This window comes from Nomascus leucogenys, chromosome 20 (assembly GCF_006542625.1).
Source record: "Nomascus leucogenys isolate Asia chromosome 20, Asia_NLE_v1, whole genome shotgun sequence".
Taxonomy (NCBI): domain Eukaryota; kingdom Metazoa; phylum Chordata; class Mammalia; order Primates; family Hylobatidae; genus Nomascus; species Nomascus leucogenys.
Window position 1 is genome coordinate 27327776 of NC_044400.1, and position 19571 is coordinate 27347346.

Sequence of the window (19571 nt, forward strand, 5' to 3'; positions counted from 1 at the left end):
AAGTTTAAAAAGTATGTATGGTCATGATTCTAACAGGACCAAAGAACTATTTTAAATATATTCATCTTAAATATTTTTTATTAAAGTCTAATTCAAAACTCCCTCCCTTTAAGAAATCAACTGTGGGGTACGTCCTTACACCCTTTTCTTTTATGCTCCAATAAATGCTACTATTACCTCTGCTACAAAATTCTAAAGCAAATACTGCATATTGCTTCAGTGGTGGGTGCCACAGTCAGATTATTCAGACTAACATCCTGCCTCTGACACTTTCTAGTCATGTAACCTCGGGCAAGTTTCTTCAGTGTCCCCAGTTAAAGAATAGGAATAATCACAGGGCTTATCATACAGCATCTATGTTATAATTACACCAGGCAATGCATGCAAAATGCTTAACAGTGTCTAGCACATAATGGTCCTCAGTAAGTGTTAGCTACTAGTAAACATTAGCTGTTAATCATTAGCCTCATTGTTAGGTCCATGTTCTCACTCCAGCTGTTTTTCTTTCTGCCTTGACATTCAATTTATTACTTCTTCTGTTGCATGTATCCTTATTTAAATTTTAGTTTTCTGAAACAAGGGAAAGTATAAGTGTTAAAAATTTTACAATCAAGTGAAATCTTCCTAAAACAGGGGGCCTCACTCAATGGATTGGTTTATACCGGTCAGTTTTTAACTCACCCTTCACAGACTTCCCAGCAAGCTGCTGCTCTACTCAGGGACTTTATTATCAACACTGCACAACTGATAGATTCATATCTTATTACAAGAGACCCAAGGCCTCTGTTCCAGGGCACAGGCTAACTGACTAGGCCACCAGAAAACATGTAACCTCAGTCCCACATAAAAGTTAACTTTCCTCAGATTTTATGATTATTTGGCCCAATAATATACATTTTCGTCAACTTCCTTTTACTGACCACATGCTACATATTAAAAGCATTACACTGGCACCTTATATACGTGGGCTTACTGAATCCTCTATGTAGTAAATATCATCAGACCCATTTTACAGATGAGGAAATACATTCTAGAGAGAAAGCTACCTGCTCAAAGATATGAGTGGCAGAGCCAGAACAGGAATCCAGACAATCCACATTCAAATCTAAAATATTTCCAGTACACTTTGTTGCCCTTGCATATAGATAAACACATTTAGGAAGAAATGCCATTAATTACATACATCAAGGACACCATTTTTACCAACAATCCATATAAATTTTCTTGAAATAAACTTTCCTAAGGTTTTTTGCTTTTGCTTAGTGCTGCTAACTGTAGCTTTTCTACTTATGACAGAAGCACCTGTCTTTTTAGATTACACCATGGAAATTCACCTCCTACAGCCAATAGGACAAACACTGCAAGGAAAACCTGGAAAGAATGGACAGTCTCTGAAAGGATGTGTCACTTGGTGGCAGCAGCGAGGAGACTGCCAGAAAAGGAAACAGAAGTCACTTAATCTGAATCCAATAATCTTTTCTGGCTCTCCTCTCAAGGACACAAGCGGGAAAATAAAAACCTCAATGAAAGCCAACGTTTTGGAGATAGGCAAAGGAAATGAGAGGAACCTCCCTTATCTGTCAACACAGTCTCCTCCTGCCCATAAACACACTTGATCTAGGGGTAACACGTGCTCTGTAAAGCAGCTTAGGAGAAACTACATCTTTTACAGTCTACCAAGAAAGTGCTACCCAGAAAGGGAGAAACAAGAAAGGAAGAGAGACTTTCTCAGAACCCTCTGCAGCTTACACCTTTTGGTTCTTCATAACCCTCTTTAATCCCACTTCTCTGTCAAGGCCTCTCCAACTAAGCATACCCTAATGTTTCTTCTTTCTCCACATGACAGAATTTATACCAATTCCTATGATGCAATTTAGCACTGAATTATTTCCTATCCTACACTGTGCACTGCCCTCTCATATGCCCTCCCCATCCCTCCAATCAGACCACAGGGCAGAGAAAAAGGAAGCTCTGGGTTAATAGGGAACCCACAAATTTCAAATATAAGGCAGCATGGAATGGGCCTTGAGACAAATGTACACAGAGATGAAGCCCACACAGACTGGACAGACCTAGACAGCCTAGGCACTAGGCCGAGACTGTATCCAGTTTTTCTCTACTGTTTAAGTATAGCAACTGGCACATCATACGTGTTTAACTAACTCTGGTTGTTGCATAAGGACTTGAGTTCAGGTCTCAGAAATCTTTACTAGCTTTATCACCTTGAACAAGTTAGCTAATTTTTTAAGCATCAGTCTTCTCATTTGTAAAATGGGAAAAACAATGTCTACCTCATATGGTAATTATAATTTAAAAAATGAACACATGTTTAGCACAATTTCTGGCTCACAGTAAATGCACCACAGCCATACACTATCATTATTATTCTACAGTATTAAATACAGGTCCACAATTGCTTATCCAAAACTCTAGAGGCCAGGTATATTCTGGAATACAGAATTTTTAAGATTTTTAGGAAGGTAAAATAGTGCACGGAGGGAGAGAGAGAGAGAGAGACAGTGTGTGTGTAATACAGCCCCTTGAACAGAATCCGGGGCAGCAGCCCACAATCAAGCACATTAATATTTTTGTAGTGAAACATAGCCTAGCCAGGTACATACAGACTATAAATAGTCTCATGTCAGTTCACTTCAGGTTAAATGGCAAATTAGTAATGAAAAACACTAGGCTTTCAGAGTGCTTTGAATTTTGAAACTGTGGAGAAAGGCCTGTGGGACTGTATTCACAAAAAGCACCAAGCCCCTGCTAAGAAGCGCTGTTTCCAATGAGCCCAGTAAAGGTACAGGTACTTGCACTGGTGTGGTGTGGATGTGAGGCTGCATGTTACTGCACTGCTGGGCAGAATTAAAGCTGTCAAGATGAACTGAGAAAGCTGCGTAGCATAAGTCCCCCACAATTCCCTCCAGTTGCACAGCCCAGGCAGTCTCTCCAGGACAGGTCATTCTTAACATTTCATCCCTTCTCACCTGAAGAGGGAAGGAGGAAGAACAGAAGCAGCTGGAAGTGAGTGCAAGAACCTATCCCCACCATTTTTCCCTTTCTGCAAGTTTTAATCAAGGCAGACAGGAAGAGGAGACCAGATCAATGAGGACATATTCAAAATTTGGGGTTACTTTTATTATTTAATGTCTCCTTCCAGGATTCCCATGGTCACTATGACAACATGGAACCTTCACAAATCCTTCCATGTTGAACAGCACCCCCATGGTGTAGCATAGGGCTGTTCTGAATGTATGCTTATTTAAATAACGAATTACTCAACCCACAGATGGCTTCTACTACCAAAGAAAGTCCAAGGCCAGCTCACTGTAGATGATTAGCAGTAAGCTAACAGAATTCAAGCTGATCCTAATATGAGTCTGAGTGACAGAGGCAAGTTTTTCTGAAATATCACATAAGGTAGTCTAAAAACAAATGTGATCTCTTTAATCTAAACTAATGCTCTCCCCTATTCCCAAATTATATGCAAACGATAAGCCTCCCTACCCATCTCCCAGATGAATCACTAATAGTTCTCACCACTGAAGGAAAAAGTGTTTACCGAAGTGGCACACAGTTGGTACTCGATGTTCTAGTGAAGGGATAGGCAAACCATGGTCCAAGGGCCAAAGTGGCCCTCAGCCTGTTTCTGCAGATCAAGATTTACTGGAATACAGCCAAACCTGTTCATTTACCTATTACCTGTCACGCTTTTGCAATACAATGATTCATATTAGTTGAATATTTCAAAGAGCATATGGTCTCACAAAGCCTAAAATATGTACTATCTGGGTTTTAAGGAAAAGTTTACTAAACCCTATTCTTATGAAAGCAGCACTAGCCAGAAAATCAGAGACCTATATTTAAATCCAGTTCCATAATCACTAGTTAAAATTGCCTCATTATTTCTGAGCCTCAGTTACTTCCTGTAAAAAATTAAGATATCACTATCTATTTACCCTGGAGGGTTGTTATAAAGACTACACGAGATAAGACAGATAACATACCTGAAACTAAGTAAGGAGTAAATGGTAGCCATTAAATTGCCATTAATACCACATATACATTTGTCTGTAAAGAAACACTTGAATGCAAAGTTACTCAAGCTCCAGCCACATTTTTATTTTTATTTATTTATTTATTTTTTTTAGACAGAGTCTCACTCTGATGCCCAGGCTAGAGTGCAGTGGTGCGACCTCGGCTCACTGCAAACTCTGCCTCCCAGGTTCAAGCAATTCTCCTGCCTCAGCCTCCGAGTAGCTGGGACTAAAGGTGCATGCCACCACGCCCGGCTGATTTTTGTATTTTTAGTAGATATGGGGTTTCACCATGTTGGCCAGGCTGGTCTTGAACTCCTGACCTCATGATCCGCCCACCTCAGCCTCCCAAAGTGCTGGGATTACAGGCGTGATTCACTACACCTGGCCGTATTTTTTTTTTTTAATAAGCCATTGAGCTGACATTCATCTACCTTCCCTGTTAAGAAAAGGAATAACAACACGCAAGTACTATTGTTTGGGCAAGCCAAAATTACTTTTCCACTCTCTTTTCAGTCATTAATTTAAAAAAAAAAACAAACAGCCGGGCATGGTGGCTTACGACTGTAATCCCAGCACTTTGGGAGGCCGAGGCAGGTGGATCACTGGAGGTCAGGAGTTGGAGACCAGCCTGGCCAACATGGCAAAGCCCCATCTCTACTAAAAATACAGAAAAAAATTAGCCAGGCGTGGTGGCATGCACCTGTAATCCCAGCTACTCAGGAGGCAGACGCATAAGAATCATTTGAACCAGGAAGCAAAGGTAACAGTGAGCCAAGATCGCACCACTGCACTCCAGCCTGGGTGGCACAATGAGACTCTGTCGAAAAAAAAAAAAAAAAAATTCAAGAAGCCAAGCTGCAAAGTTTTGTTTAATATAAAGCTAATCCCTTTAATCTAAAATATTAAAGGAATTATCTACTTTAAAAATGCCAAATAAAGCCAAATTGTACCTCAGGGTTTCAGTTTTTTAAATCTTGATTTATAATTAAGAAAAAAAGGGAAGTAGGACCTAAAAGGTAGTTTCCAGGTTTCAGTAAAGCAACCAGCAATACCTGGCTGAGGAGTCTAAGCTCCTGAGATCACTCACGGAACCAGTATTTGTTGAGCACCCACGATGTTCCATACTCTGGGCTCCAGATGTGAGCATGCAGGCTGCCACCACACTTAGAGAAATTACAAACCATAAGACATGGCCCTTGAGTGCAAAAACCACCTCTATTAAGTCATATAAAATATTAGAGCTTGAGGGCTCCCAAGAGATTATCTAGTCTAATATCTGCATTGTACAAACAGGTTTAACTGAGTTGTCCATGGTTACAAGCAAGTTAGTGGTAAACCCCAACTTCCTGACTTTCCTTCACACTAATCTTTGTTTAGGAATTACCTCACCAAGAGTCAAGTCTTAATCTTTCATTCCTTTGTAACCCTGCAAATGTCACTCTAAAAACTAACCAATCTTCAAAATTCTCAATTCCTTTAGACAGTGTTACTACTTTCTTCTTCTGTCTTCCCACAGAACTCTGTATATTTGCATTACTGCACACACTACACTGTACTGTACAACTTGTTTATTTATCAGTTTCCTCTCCATAGACTATGAGCTCCTTGAAGACAATTACTTTTGCACCAATCTAGTAATTTAACATCCATGCTACCCCAGTCCCATCCCCAACCTCCTTCTCCTATTAGGACCCTGATACTATTCAAGTATCTGCCCTCCTTCACATGGTCACATGCTTCACTCAAGGGAGGCCCCCACTTAAGACCAGTAGGTTAAGCATGGCATTCAAAGGCAATCACAGACACTCGTTTTCCAGTGGTGCTGGGGTGGGCACGCAAAGTCACTCTAGCAAATGTGATGAAAGAAAAGTCTGCTGGGGAGCTTCTGAGAAAGGTTTCCTTCCCCAAAGTGAAAGGTACAAGAAGACATTCTCCCTCCCTGGACATTGCCTTAACTACTACTGGATGTATTTGAGACACTAGATTTCCTTGGAGAACTTAGGTCACTTGAGTCAGTTTCCAATTACTCTTAGTCAGAAGCATCCTAACATGCACATAGAAAAAGTGGTGGGGTTGTGACCCAAAAACACAGACAAGGTGATTTCACAGCCCTTAAAAATGTAACAACCATGGCTAACATCTGACTGAATGAGGAAAAGCTTTCAGCTTTTTTTTTTTTTTTGAGATGGAGTCTTGCTCTGTCACCCAGGCTGGAGTGCAATGGCATGATCTTGGCTCACTGTAACCTCTGCCTTCCGGGTTCAAGCAATTCTCCTACCTCAGCCTCCCGAGTAACTGGGATTACAGGGTGTGCCACCATGCCCAGCTAATTTTTGTGTTTTTAGCAGAGATGAGGTTTCACCATGTTGGCCAGGCTAGTCTCGAACTCCTGACCTCATGATCCGCCTGCCTTGGCCTCCCAAAGTGCTGGGATTACAGGCATGAGCCATCGCACTCAGCCAGCTTTCAGTTTTTAAGAACTAGAATAGTACAAATATGCCCACTCTCACCCTCTTTTTCAACATAGTACTGGAAGTCTTTCCCAGAGCAATTAGGCAAGAGAAAGAAATAAAAGGAATCCAAATTGGAAAGAGTAGGTAAAACTGTCCCTGTTTGCAGATGACACGATCTTATATACAGCAAAATCTAAAAATTCTACCAAAAAACTCTTACTCCTGATGACTGAAATCGGTACGGTTACAGGATACAAATATACAAAAATGAGTAGCATTTCTAAACACCAACAACAAACTAGCTAAAAAAGAAATCAAGAAGGCAATTCCAGCCGGGCGCAGTGGCTCACGCCTGTAATCCCAGCACTTTGGGAGGCCAAGGCGGGTGGATCACCTGAGGTCACGAGTTCGAAACCAGCCTGGCCAACGTGGTGAAACCCCGTCTCTACTAAAAATGCAAAAATCAGCCGGGTATGATGGTGCACGCCTGCAGTCCCAGCTACTCAGGAGGCTGAGGCAGGAAAATCGCTTGAACCCAGGAGGCGGAGGTTGCAGTGAGCCGAAATTACGCCACTGCACTCCAGCCTGGGCAAAAGAGCAAGACTCCATCTCAAAAAAAAAAAAAAGAAGAAGAAGAAGAAGAAAGCGGCAATTCCATTTATGACAGCTACCAAAAATAAAATACCTGGGAATAAATTTAACCAAGGAGATGAAAAGCCTCTACAAGGAAAACTACAAAACACTGATAAAAGAAACTGAAGAGGATACAAACAAATAGAAAGACATCACATGCTCACGGATTAGAGGAATTAATATAGTTAAAATGACAATAGCAATCTACAGATTGAATGCCATTCTATCAAAATACCAATGACATTCCTCACAGAAATAGAAAATAAAAGGTCCTAAAATTTGTATGGAACCACAAAAGACCCTGAATAGCCAAAGCAACTCTGAGCAAAAAGAACAAAGCTAGAGGCATCACACTAACAGACCTCAAAGTAAACTACAAAGCTGTAGTAACCAAAACAACCTGGTACTGTCATAAGAACAGACACATAGGCCAATGGAACAAAATAGGGAAACAGAAATTAATCCACACATCTACGGCCAACTGACTTTTGACAAAGGTGCCAAAAACACTCACTGGGGAAAGGCCAGTCTCTTCAATAAATGTTACTAGGAAAACTGGATATCCATATGCAGAAGAATAAAACTAGATCCCCATCTCTCACCCTATACAAAAATCAACTGTAAATGGATCAAAGACCTAAATGTAAGACCCAAAACAATAAAACTACTAGATGAAAACATTTAAGAAATGTTTCAGGACATTAGTCTGGGAAAATATTTTATAAATAAGACCTCAAAAGCACAAGAAACAAAACCAAAAATGAACAAATGGGATGATATTAAACTAAAAAGCTTCAGGGCAACCAAGAAACAACAGAGTAAAAAGACAAGCTACAGAATGGGAGAAGGTATTTGCAAATTACTCCTCTGACAGGAGATTTTTTTTTTAAGCTAGTAAAATTTAGCAATGAGGAGTTGTATACCAACTTTAGTGACACTATGTTAAATTCTGATAACTCATTACCATTGGACCAGCCAAACAGGGGATTAATATCCAGAATAAACAACGAACTCAAATATCTCAACAGAAAAAATATATATATATATATATATCCAATTTTAAAAATGGACAAATAATCTGAACAGACATTTCTCAAAGGAAGACATACCAATGGCCAACAAGTATAAGAAAAAATGTTCGACATCACTAATCATGAGGGAAATGCAAATCAAAACCACAATGAAGTATCATCTCACCCGTTAGGATGGCTATTATCAAAAAGACAAAAAATAATAAACGCTGATGAGGATGCAGCAGAGAAAAGGGAACTCTTATACACTGTTGGTGGGAATGTAAAGTAGTACAGCCGCTATGGAAAACAGTATGGAAGTTCCTTAAAAAACTATAAATAGAACTACCATAGGATCCAGCAATCCCACTAGTGGGAATTTATTCAAATGAAAAGAAATCAGAATATGGAAGAGATATCTGCTCCCCCATGTTCACTGCAGCACTATTCACAACAGCAAAGAATCAACCTACATGTCCAACAACAGAGAATGGATAAAGAAAATGTGGTATATTCAATGGAATATTATTTAGCCGTGAAAAAGAATAAAATCCTGTCCTTCACAGCAACATGGATGGAACTAGAGGGCATTATGTTAAGTGAAATAAGCCAGGAACAGAAAGTTAAACACTACATGTTCTCACTCATATGTGAAGCTAAATAAAAGTTAATCTCATAAGTAAAAAGTAGAAGATAGGATAGCAGAGGCTGGGAAGGATAGGAGGAAGAGAGGTATAGGAAGAGATCTGTTAAAGAATACAAAATTATAGCTAGATAAGAGGAATAACTTCTGGTGTTATATACCACTGTAGGATGACTAGAGTTAACAGTAATATAGTTTCAATTAGCTAGAAGGAGGATATTAAACGTTCCCAACACAAAGAAATGATAAACATTTGAGATGATGAAAATACTAATTACCCTGACCTGATCACTACAAATTATATTCATCAAAATATCATTAGGTATCCCATGAGTATGCAAAATTATTTGTCGATTTTTACAAATCACTTCTAAAAAAGAACAAAACTGTAGTGACTAGACTTTATCACCTCTCATCTCTTTTAACACTCCCGCCATCCAGCACCAATGCCAAACACATAAGAAGCAATTGATAATTTCAGCTAAGTGAATAAATAGATGAATGAAATAGAATTTTAGCCAGAGTTTAAAGACAGGTAGGACAGGCTGGGTGCAGTGGCACACGCCTGTAATCTCGGCACTTTGGGAGGAGGAGGCAGGTGGCTTGCTTGAGCCCAAGAGTTAAAGACCAGCCTGGGCAACATGGTAAAACCTTGTCTCTACAAAAATACAAAAATAAGCTGGGCATGGTGGCGCACGTCTGTAGTCCCAGCTACTTGACAGGTTGAGGTGGGAAGATTGCTGGAGCCCAGGAGGTAGAGGTTGCAGTGAGCTGAGATAATGCCACTGCACTCCAGTCTGGGCAACAGAGCAAGACTCGGTCTCAAAAATAAATACATGAAGACAGGTAGGATAAATTTTATATCCAGTGATAAGTGAAATATTAGGGCCATACGTAATGTATTTAGAAAACAGAGTACATACTAGAGCAAAGGAGTCCTGTGACTTTTTAAGTCCAAACCAATCTTAAAAGATTGAGTCAATGAAAAAAGCACAAAAGATTCTATTTCTGTAAGCCCCTTTTACAACATCTATAGCACCTATTAGCAGTCATGCAAACTCTCCACTCTTCCTTCCATCTCAACCTTGACCCAAAGGGGCCACCCTCTAGGGAAATGAAAAGAGAGAATAAGGGGATGGGGATGGGGGAGGAAGCAGAGAGAGGAACACCACCTCTTCAGCACTTCAAGTCCAATCTAGTTTTTATTCAGGAAAACTGTCTTTGAAAGGTAAAATGGTCAACCTTTACAACTCGTTTGACCCATGGGACCTGGCCCCCACCCCCACCCCCAACTTCCTACCAAGGTCACATAAACAGCCTTGACCTTTAGATCCTGAAGGATATCCTCTAGGCCATTACACACAGGTCACAGAAAAGTCCTTGACAACCTATTTCTGTCCAGGTACCTGGGCCAGCTTCACAACAGTGACCTGAAGGTAAAATGCTCCACACCCTATTACCAATTCAATCCCCCAGAGAAAATCAGTGAACACATTTGTTATTTATAAAGGGCAACTCACCAAGGTCTCAGGACCTATTTGCTGCAAAACATAATATACACATTAACTTCAAGGCTACAAATGCTTGTCAGCTTTCCAACAGAAAAGCCTCCCCTTATCTGTTCACTTGACCTTCTGTCAAAGTGCTAAAGGATGAGAATATTTTGATCTTCAATGAGTATCAAAGAAAACTCTACTTTCTCCAGAATGAAATAACCCAAGGCCACAATCTGATTGAGTGTCTTACTAGAAACCAAGGAAGCATGCTGACTGCTCACAAGGGATTTTTATAAGGGCCAATTTTGATCTACCAATGCAGCCCAGCCACCTCCAAAAGTGCCTTCTAAAGCACAGCTTACCTTGTAATTGCTAGAGTTCACCCAAGATGTAGCAAGTCCATCCACAAGTTTATCTAACATGGTCTGGTCATGCTCAAGGTCAGCAGACTTCTGTTTGTCTGAGAAATAGTCTATCAGTTCTTGGCCAACCTGCAATCGTTTCCCCACATCCTTCTGCAACACCTGCGCCAGGCAGGACTCCATGCGAGGCTCCATACTGGAATTCAAATCCAGATCCAGCAAAAGCTAGAGGGCAGTCAAGATGACTCCCTCCCAGCAGACGTATCTGGGAGGTTGCCTCTTTGTTCGCTGAAGGTTACTAAGAGCCTGTGTTTCAAAGATGCAATCTGGGGAATGGCAACAATGCACCATGTGTGTCTGAAGAGCAGCTGGTAGGATATTAAAAGTCCAGTTTAAATAACAAGTAGGAGATAAAGGAGTGAGTGGCAGAGTGATGTTCTACTATTGGGTCTGAAATACTTCATAATTCAGCAGTCCATTCTGAAAAGTAAGAGAAGAGAACGACAAATTAGCACAGATAACATAACACCCAAATGTTATGAAACATTAAATCAAAGACAAAGCAATTCATGCTGCAGATCATTTATAATCACAAGCAGAGTGAGAAGCATGAACGGCTTGGCAACCATATCGGAATAACATAATTATTATTTTTATCAGGAAGAACATCGAAGCCCAAAGAAGAGCCAATGAGCCACACAGTTGGCAGGTTGATGTTTTCCACAATTTCCCAGCTTGTAAATGCACCAGTCAGGAAAGCAATCTTCTGCTTTAGCTAGCATATTTATTTGTAACTTCAATTCTATTTCCCACCAGAAATCTAACACCACTCTGTGTCTGAATCACTGTAGGTACTGCAGCTTACTGCCTTACTCTCAGTCTTCTAAAAAAAATCAAGTATGGGAAATGAGGAAGGCTCTATAGAAAACACTGTTGACCAAAGTGGCTGGCTTGGTCACATTAAACAAAGTCAAGGGCAGCACCTACATTGCACTACTTTACAATGGAGTAAGTGGTAGCCTCCACCTCCTCCTTCCTACAACAAAGAAAAGAAAGACACAAAAAGAGAAAGGAGGTGGGCGCGGTGGCTCACACCTGTAATCCCAACACTTTGGGAGGCTGGGGCAGGCAGATCATTTGAGGTCAGGAGTTCGAGACAGCCTGGCCGACATGGTGAAACCCTGTCTCTACTAAAAATACAAAAAGTAGCTGGGCATGGTGGCAGTGCCTGTAGTCCCAGCTACTCGGGAGGCTGAGGCAGGAGAATCGCTTAAACCCAGGAGGCAGAGCTTGCAGTAAGCCAAGATGGCACCACTGTACTCCAGCCTGGGCAACAGAGCACGACTCTGTCAAAAAAGGCCGGGTACGGTGGCTCATGCCTGTAATCTCAGCACTTTGGGAGGCCGAGGCGGGTGGATCACCTGAGGTCAGGAATTCAAGACCAGCCTGGCCAACATGGTGAAACCCCATCTCTAAAAATATAAAAACTAGCCAGATGTGGTGGTGGACACCTGTAATCCCAGCTACTCAGGAGGCTGAAGCAGTAGAATTGCTTGAATCCAGGAGACTGAGGTTGCAGTGAACCGACACAGTGCCACTGCACTCCAGCCTGGGTGACAGAGCAAGACTCTGTCTCAAAAAAAAAGAGGAAATAGGCTCATATTCTGATCAGTTACTGACACAGTATTCTCAGCTGACAATAGCACCATTTGGGCCTAGTGTTTTGATATTAAAATTAGAAGATCTCAAAATCATGTTTGAGTAGGGTAAAATACATGATATGGGAAAAGTACCAAAACTGTTTTAACTAAGAAATTGCATAACCTCTCTCATTAACCTATAGCTGCTGGAGCATTGTACAAATTTATTTCTTACTTACCCTAAAACCATTACTTAATTCCTTTCATTTTAAACCAAGAAGACCCATAGGAATCCTATCTTCAAGATTCAGTACCTCCCTGATACTGTGCCAAATTGAAGCTTTTTTCACACCAGTAGTAAGTCCCAACTTTCAAAGTTTCCAGAAAATATATCTTTGTTTTCTAAATAAAGTAAAATTAAAATTCTCAGTAGAGTAACTCACAGTCTGAATACAGCAATTCTCTCCCTTTCTAATACCACCCCATCCCCACCCCTAATCTCAATAGAAAAACATTGAGATCCTTTCTGAGGTATGGAATCACATACATCAAGTCATTCAGTGAGGAAAACCCTCCTTCAAAGTCCCAGCACATAACTACCCATCTTCTACTTTACTGCTTCCAACAGCACAGAAGAGTGAGGGAGGGATAGCATTCAACAGGACTTAGTATCTCACAGAGCAATCCTTCCTTATATTGAGGAGAGATCTGCTTTCCAGTCATATCCAAATGCTGGAACTAGTCCCTCCTTCACAAGAAAGAGCTTCAAAAGCAGCTATTATCCTTCATTCCAATTTTTAGTACAAATGTAATACTTCTAGTTCCTTTATCATCTCTTGTGTTGGACTAAAGAAGGTATCAACGATACGGGAAAACTTAAGAAACCAAAAGAATCTCTTTCTGGGCCTACTATTAGTCCAAGAAGCAGATCAAATAAGCACCAGGTTGGTGGTATATTAAAAATGGCCACAAATTCTTTGCTACTCCTCCCTCACCAAGGTGGAGTCCAAGTCCCCTCCCGCAGTGACTCTGGGCTTAACCCTGTGACATCAGCAACTACGAAAGCAAGCAGAGACTTGCTATACAAGCAATGGAACTTTCCCTCTTAGAATGCTGCCCTGGGACGGCCATGCTGTAAGGAAGCTGGCCTAGCCTATTGGACGTGAGAGGCCACTTGGGGAACCAACATGCTCTGACCAACAGCCAGCAGCAACTGCCAGACATGTGAGTGAGGCCATCTGGGACCATCTACCCATTCCAGTCGTCATCCGACTGCAGTTATGCCAGTAAGTGTAAGGAAACAAGCAGAAAAGCCACCAAGCCAAACCACAGAATTATGAGAAATAACATTTCATTGTTGTTTTATTTAAGCCACTAAATTCATAGCGGTTGGTTACACAGCAATAGATAACTGATACACTCCTTCTTCCCCTAAACAACTATCATTCATTTTCATTCATTCTCAATGAAAAAAAATTTCACAGTGTTTACTCCTTCAAGGGGCCTAAAATGAAAAGATACTAACCAATAATAATAATAATACAATTTAAGGAGCTACATGAGGTGTCAGGTTCTGTGCTTATGTAATACTGATTTATATAACACTATCTCTAATTCTTCAACTCTATAAAGTAGGTGTTAACATCCTTATTTATAGATTAAGAAATTGAGGTAAAGTAAAGGTAAGTAATTTTCCAAGGTTGCATGGACAATGAGTTTCCTTTCCCCACCTTGAAAACATTATTAGAAGTCTTAGCCTAATTCTGTTTTGACTCAAGAGGTCAGATTTCCTGTTTAGATAGGAAGCAACAGGCAAGAGAGCAAGGTCTCCATTCCTTAAGTAAACACTAGGAAAGTTCCCATTCGTTCAAGTCTCCCTACCGTGATTTATAAATATATATCATAAGAAAACCTCCCCTTCAACCATAATTGTATAAGATTTCTAGCAAATAAGCATATGCTTCTTGAACGTAATTATGCAACAAAGGCTTAGTACACTCAAAAATAGGTCACAAATTCCAATGAAGGAAATGCAAAGAATGAAAGAGACTGGAAGCCCCTAGGCTTTAAGCAGATTGAATTCTCTCTTCTTTTTCTTCTTGATTTAAAAAAGGTAACTACTCTCTCTTACACTTATTCTTATTAAGCTGATGTTTTTGGACTTTTTTCACGTTTTGGTGTGCTTTCTACATCTGTACTTTCAGGGAATATTAATCACATAGTTCCAAATTCACAAGGTACAAAACTGCAAGACCTGCCTTCCACCTCTGACCCTCCCAGCCACCCAGTTTCTCTCCTTAAAAGCAAGTAATGGCCGGGTGCAGTGGCTCAAGCCTGTAATCCCAACACTTTGGGAAGCTGAGGTGGGCAGATCATGAGGTCAGGAGATGGAGACCAGCCTGGCCAACATGGTGAAACCCTGCCTCTACTAAAAATACAAAAATTAGCTGGGCATGGTGGCACGTGCCTATAATCCCAGCTACTCGGGAGGCTGAGGCAGGAGAATCTCTTGAAACAGGGAGTCAGACGTTGCAGTGAGCCGATCACACCACTGCACTCCAGCCTGGCAACAGAGAGAGACTGTGTCTCAAAAAATAAATAAATAAAAAATAAGCAAGTAATGTCACCAGTTTCCCACGTATCCTTTCAGAAATATTTTCAGCTATCAAAACAAATAAATATATGTATTCTCCTCCCTGAATCCTCTAGGAAGGTTTTCTAAACATTTGCAATTAAATCATAAAAAGAGAAATCAAAAAATAATTGCGTTTTTAAATGCAGAAAACTTAGAAAATAAGAGGGAAAAAGGATGACGTGAAGGAGTAAGAGAAGGAGGAGGAGGAGTTACAGGAGGAAGAGGAGCTGGAGGAGGAGGAGGAGAAGTTACAGGAGGAAGAGAAGCCGGAGGAGGAGGAGTTACAGGAGGAAGAGAAGCTGGAGGAGGAGGAGGAGTTATGAGAGGAAGAGGAGCTGGAGGAGGAAGAGTTACAGGAGGAAAAGGAACTGGAGGAGGAGGAAGAGTTACAGGAGGAAAAGGAACTGGAGGAGGAGGAAGAGTTACAGGAGGAAAAGGAACTGGAGGAGGAGGAAGAGTTACAGGAGGAAGAGGAACTAGAGAAGGAGGAGGAGTTACAGGAGGAAGAGGAACTGGAGGAGGAGGAAGAGTTACAGGAGGAAAAGGGACTGGAGGAGGAGGAAGAGTTACAGGAGGAAGAGGAACTAGAGAAGGAGGAGGAGTTACAGGAGGAAGAGGAACTGGAGGAGGAGGAGGAGGAGTTGGAGGAGTTACAGGAGGAAAAGGATGAGGAGGAGTTACAGGAGGAAGAGGAGCTGGAGGAGGAGGAGGAGGTGTTGGAGGAGTTACAGGAGGAAGAGGAGCTGGAGGAGGAGTTACAGGAGGAAGAGCAGCATGAGGAGGAGGAGTTATAGAAGAGGAACTGGAGGAGGAGAAATTGGAGGAGTTGGAGGAGGAGGATTTGGAAGAATTGAAAGAGGAGGAGGAGGAAAAGTGGAAGGAAGAGGAAGAGAAGGAATTAGAGAAGCTGGAGGGGAGAAGAGGAGGAGGAGTTGAGGGAGTTGGAGGAGAAGGAGAAAAAGGAGAAAGAGATGAAGTTAGAGAAGTTGGAGGAGGAGGAAGAAGAGGAGCTGATGGAGCTGGAGGAGGAAGTAAAACTCTCTTCCATCCACCCATATCCTGCCCAGGCTCTCCATGAGGGAAAAGTAGAACAAGGAAACCTAGGTCTAAAGTTAACCATAACCAGTGGTCACCTATGGCTGAGCTAAGTAAAAACCAGGTCTATTGGTCTATTATATTTAAGACATAATGGGAGGCACTGCGATACAAAAATAAACAGGACTCAGCCCTTGCCTGCCTTTAGTGAGATTATGAACTACTGTTTACAATCCCTGCAGTCAGTTCTATAATCATCACTCAAAAGAGCAGTATTACAGAGAAGAATTACCTTACAGCAGTGTTGACATCAGAGATTATTCAGAATATAACACTATTTCTGAGTCTAAAAAAAAGTTCGATTTTCATAATTTTCCAAAAGAATATGAGAGACATTAAAATGATACAGAAGAAACAGTAGAGGAGGTGACAATAGCAAAACATCTTTATTCTTCTTCATCAGGAAAAGTTTTCTTCTTTAGCAAGATCTACTATGAAGGCTACTGAACACACTAAATGTCACTGTATCAGTCACCTGAGAAAAGGGACACATTTTGGATATTTCTGAAAAAATGGTCCAACTCTTCCCAAACCCAAACCCCTTTCATTCTCCAACACCAACGTTCTCTGCCCCCACTACAGTAGTTAGGTTTCAAGCATCTCAAGGTTTTCCTGTCACATCATCTTGGTCCACAGGGCCAAAACAATAAAAGGTCAAGACAATTGTCCTAGTCATGCTCCTTTATAGTACCCTGGAAAGTAAAAATTATCAGAGGAACCAGAACAATGGGCCAACTCTGCTGCAGTTCAACAGGAAAAAGTTTAAAAATACCAACTTCAACAAGAAGGAAGGAACATACAATAAAAAAAGACATCTTGATGTAATGAAAAGAGACATCAAGTTGGGAATTTTGGCCTCTGGTCTTGACTCCCAAGTGGCACTGTGGAGAATACCAGCTCCAGCATGCATCAAATAAGATTAAGAATGAAAAAGGACATGCACAGAGCCTTTTTAAAAAAAAAATAGCACCTATCTCCAGCCCCTTAATTACCATATCTACCTGTGGCACTTACACGCACTATCAGTAAAGAACTATTAACAATGGGGGATGGAAAGAAGAACAGAATCAACCATAAGCTCTGACAACTTTTTTAGTCTACTGTAGACTTCTTTGTAAGAAGTTAAAAGGAGGACCATTTATACTTAGTAGCTTAAAACAATAATGAATTAATATTTCCCATAAGTCTACGAGGTGGCTGGGCTCAGCTGGGAAGATCTTGTGCTAGTCTTTCCTGGGATCCTTCACGCAGCTGAGTCATCTGGCATTTTTACTGCAGCTGAAGGCTCTACAATGGTGTCACTCACATGTCTGGGACTCTGGTGCTGGCTGTTGGCTGGGCCTCTCTCCACACATGATCTCTAACCTTTCAGTGGCATAGCCTAGAGCTCATCATGTAGTGGCTGGAGCACTCCGAGATGACAAAGGGGGAGGCTACCAGGCCTCCTGAGGCCTGGGATCCACAACTTGCATGTTACTTCTGCCACAATCTACTGGTAAAAGCAAGTCACAAGGCCAGTCCACATTAAAAGTGTGAGGAAGCTGGGCACGGTGGCTCACGCCTATAATCCCAGCACTTTGGGAGGCCAAGGCAGGTGGATCACCTGAGGTCAGGAGTTCGAGACTAGCCTGGTCCACATGGTGAAACCCCATCTCTACTAAAAATATAAAAATGAGCCAGGCGTGGTGGTGTGCGCCTGTAATCCCAGCTACTCAAGAGGCTGAGGCAGGGAAATCACTTGAGCCTGGGAGGCGGAGGTTGTGGTGAAGCTGAGATCACACCACTGCACTCCAGTCTGGGAAACAGAGTGAGACTCTGTCTCAAAAACAAAAAACAAAAAACAAAAACAAAAGTGTGAGGAAATGGATTCTACCAATCAATAGGAGGAGCTACAAAATACTGTGACATGTTTTTCAATCTAACACATATGTACTCAATGGATATTTGTAGAATGAATAAATGGATGGAGCGAATATGTTCATACACCCTGTTTATCCATTACCAGTCTATCTGAATCACTTTTATTTACTCATCAACTTATCAAATATAAAATCTCACTATAGAATATACTAAAGAAATAACTATAGTCTATGACTTCACTTGAAAGAGCTCCCAACATACTCAGAGAGGACAAGACATACATACACACAAAAGGCTTGTCAATGTCGGAGGTCAACACAAACACGAGACGTATAATTAGTAGATTTAACAAGTAAAATACTGCACCTGCCAAATAAGGAATGTTGAATAAGTACTACGAAAATTCAGAGGAAGAAATGGATTAAGAAGGCTTGGAATGACCAAGTCAAAACTATATAAACAAGATTCAGCTTGAGCTTTGTGTTAAAATGTGGCTAGGATGTGCATTTAATAGTTATGGTGGCCAGGCCCAGTGGCTCACACCTGTAATCCCGGCACTTTGGGAGGCCAAAGTAGGCGGATCACCTGAGGTCAGGAGTTTGAGACCAGCCTGGCCAACATGGCAAAACCCATCTCTACTAAAACTACAAAAATTAGCCGGGCATAGTGGCGCACGCCTGTAATCCCAGCTATTTGGGAGGCTGAGGAAGGAGAATCGCTTGGACCCGGGAGGTGGAGGTTGCAGTGAGCCAAGATTACGGAACTGCACTCCAGCTTGTGTGACAGGAATGAGACTCCATCTCAAAAAAAAAAAACAAAAAAAAATAGTTATAGCACTTAAGGAAAAACAGCATAAGCAAAATGAGAGAGGTGAAGAGTGGTATGGCAGACATAGTGAGATACCTGTGAGATAAGTAGGCATTATTATTCTCATTTTGAAGATACAGAAATGCAGCTCAGAAAGGTTAAAAAAACAAAAACAGGTCGGGCGCAGTGGCTCACACCTGTAATCCTAGCATTTTCAGAGGCTGAAAGGGGCGAAGTTCGAGACCAGCCTGGTCAACATGGTGAAATCCTGTCTCCACTAAAAATACAGAAATTAGCAGGGTGTGGTGGCACATGCCTGTAATCCCAGCTACTCAAGAAGGTGAGGCAGGAGAATCGCTTGAACCCAGGAGGCGCAAGTTGCAGTGAGCCGAGATCGTGCCACTGCACTCCAGCCTGGGTGACAAAGCAAGACTCCGTCTCAAAAAAAATAAATAAAATAAAATTAACAAATAAATAAAAAAAACAAAAACAAACAAACCTGCCTAAGGTTTTAAAACTAATAGATGTCAAGCAATAATTCAAAACCAGATCTGCCTGGCCCCAAAGTTTATGTTCTTTTCACTATACTACAACTTCATTGAAAGTTCAAAGCATGGGCATTTACCAAATGAAACATGAAAATGTTTCAGCTACAGCATGTGGGGCATAAGGAGGAGAAAATTAAGAAACATGAAGTCAAATCATAAATAAGGAGTTCAAGAAGCCTTAATAAAATAATATTCCATATCAGAGTATCAAGAAGGAATTAAATTACCAGCACCAGTTAATCAATAACCACATTAAAAAATCTCCCTGGGGCCAGGTGCGGTCGCTCATGCCTGTAATCTCAACACTTTGGGAGGCCAGGGCGGGTGGATCACCTGAGGTCAGGAGTTC

At 41.3% G+C, this 19571-nt stretch overlaps 1 protein-coding gene across 23 annotated transcripts in view; it reads right to left on the reverse strand.

Annotated features, from left to right (window-relative positions):
* CLASP1 (cytoplasmic linker associated protein 1) overlaps positions 1–19571 on the reverse strand; it is a 301555-nt gene that overhangs the window by 248179 nt on the left and 33805 nt on the right. For all 23 annotated transcript variants that reach the window (XM_030801424.1, XM_030801422.1, XM_030801427.1 and 20 more), the window contains exon 2: positions 10638–11117. In XM_030801424.1, coding sequence (XP_030657284.1) covers positions 10638–10832 — 195 coding nt within the window. In that variant the 5' untranslated portion in view covers positions 10833–11117. The remainder of the gene's footprint in view (positions 1–10637; positions 11118–19571) is intronic.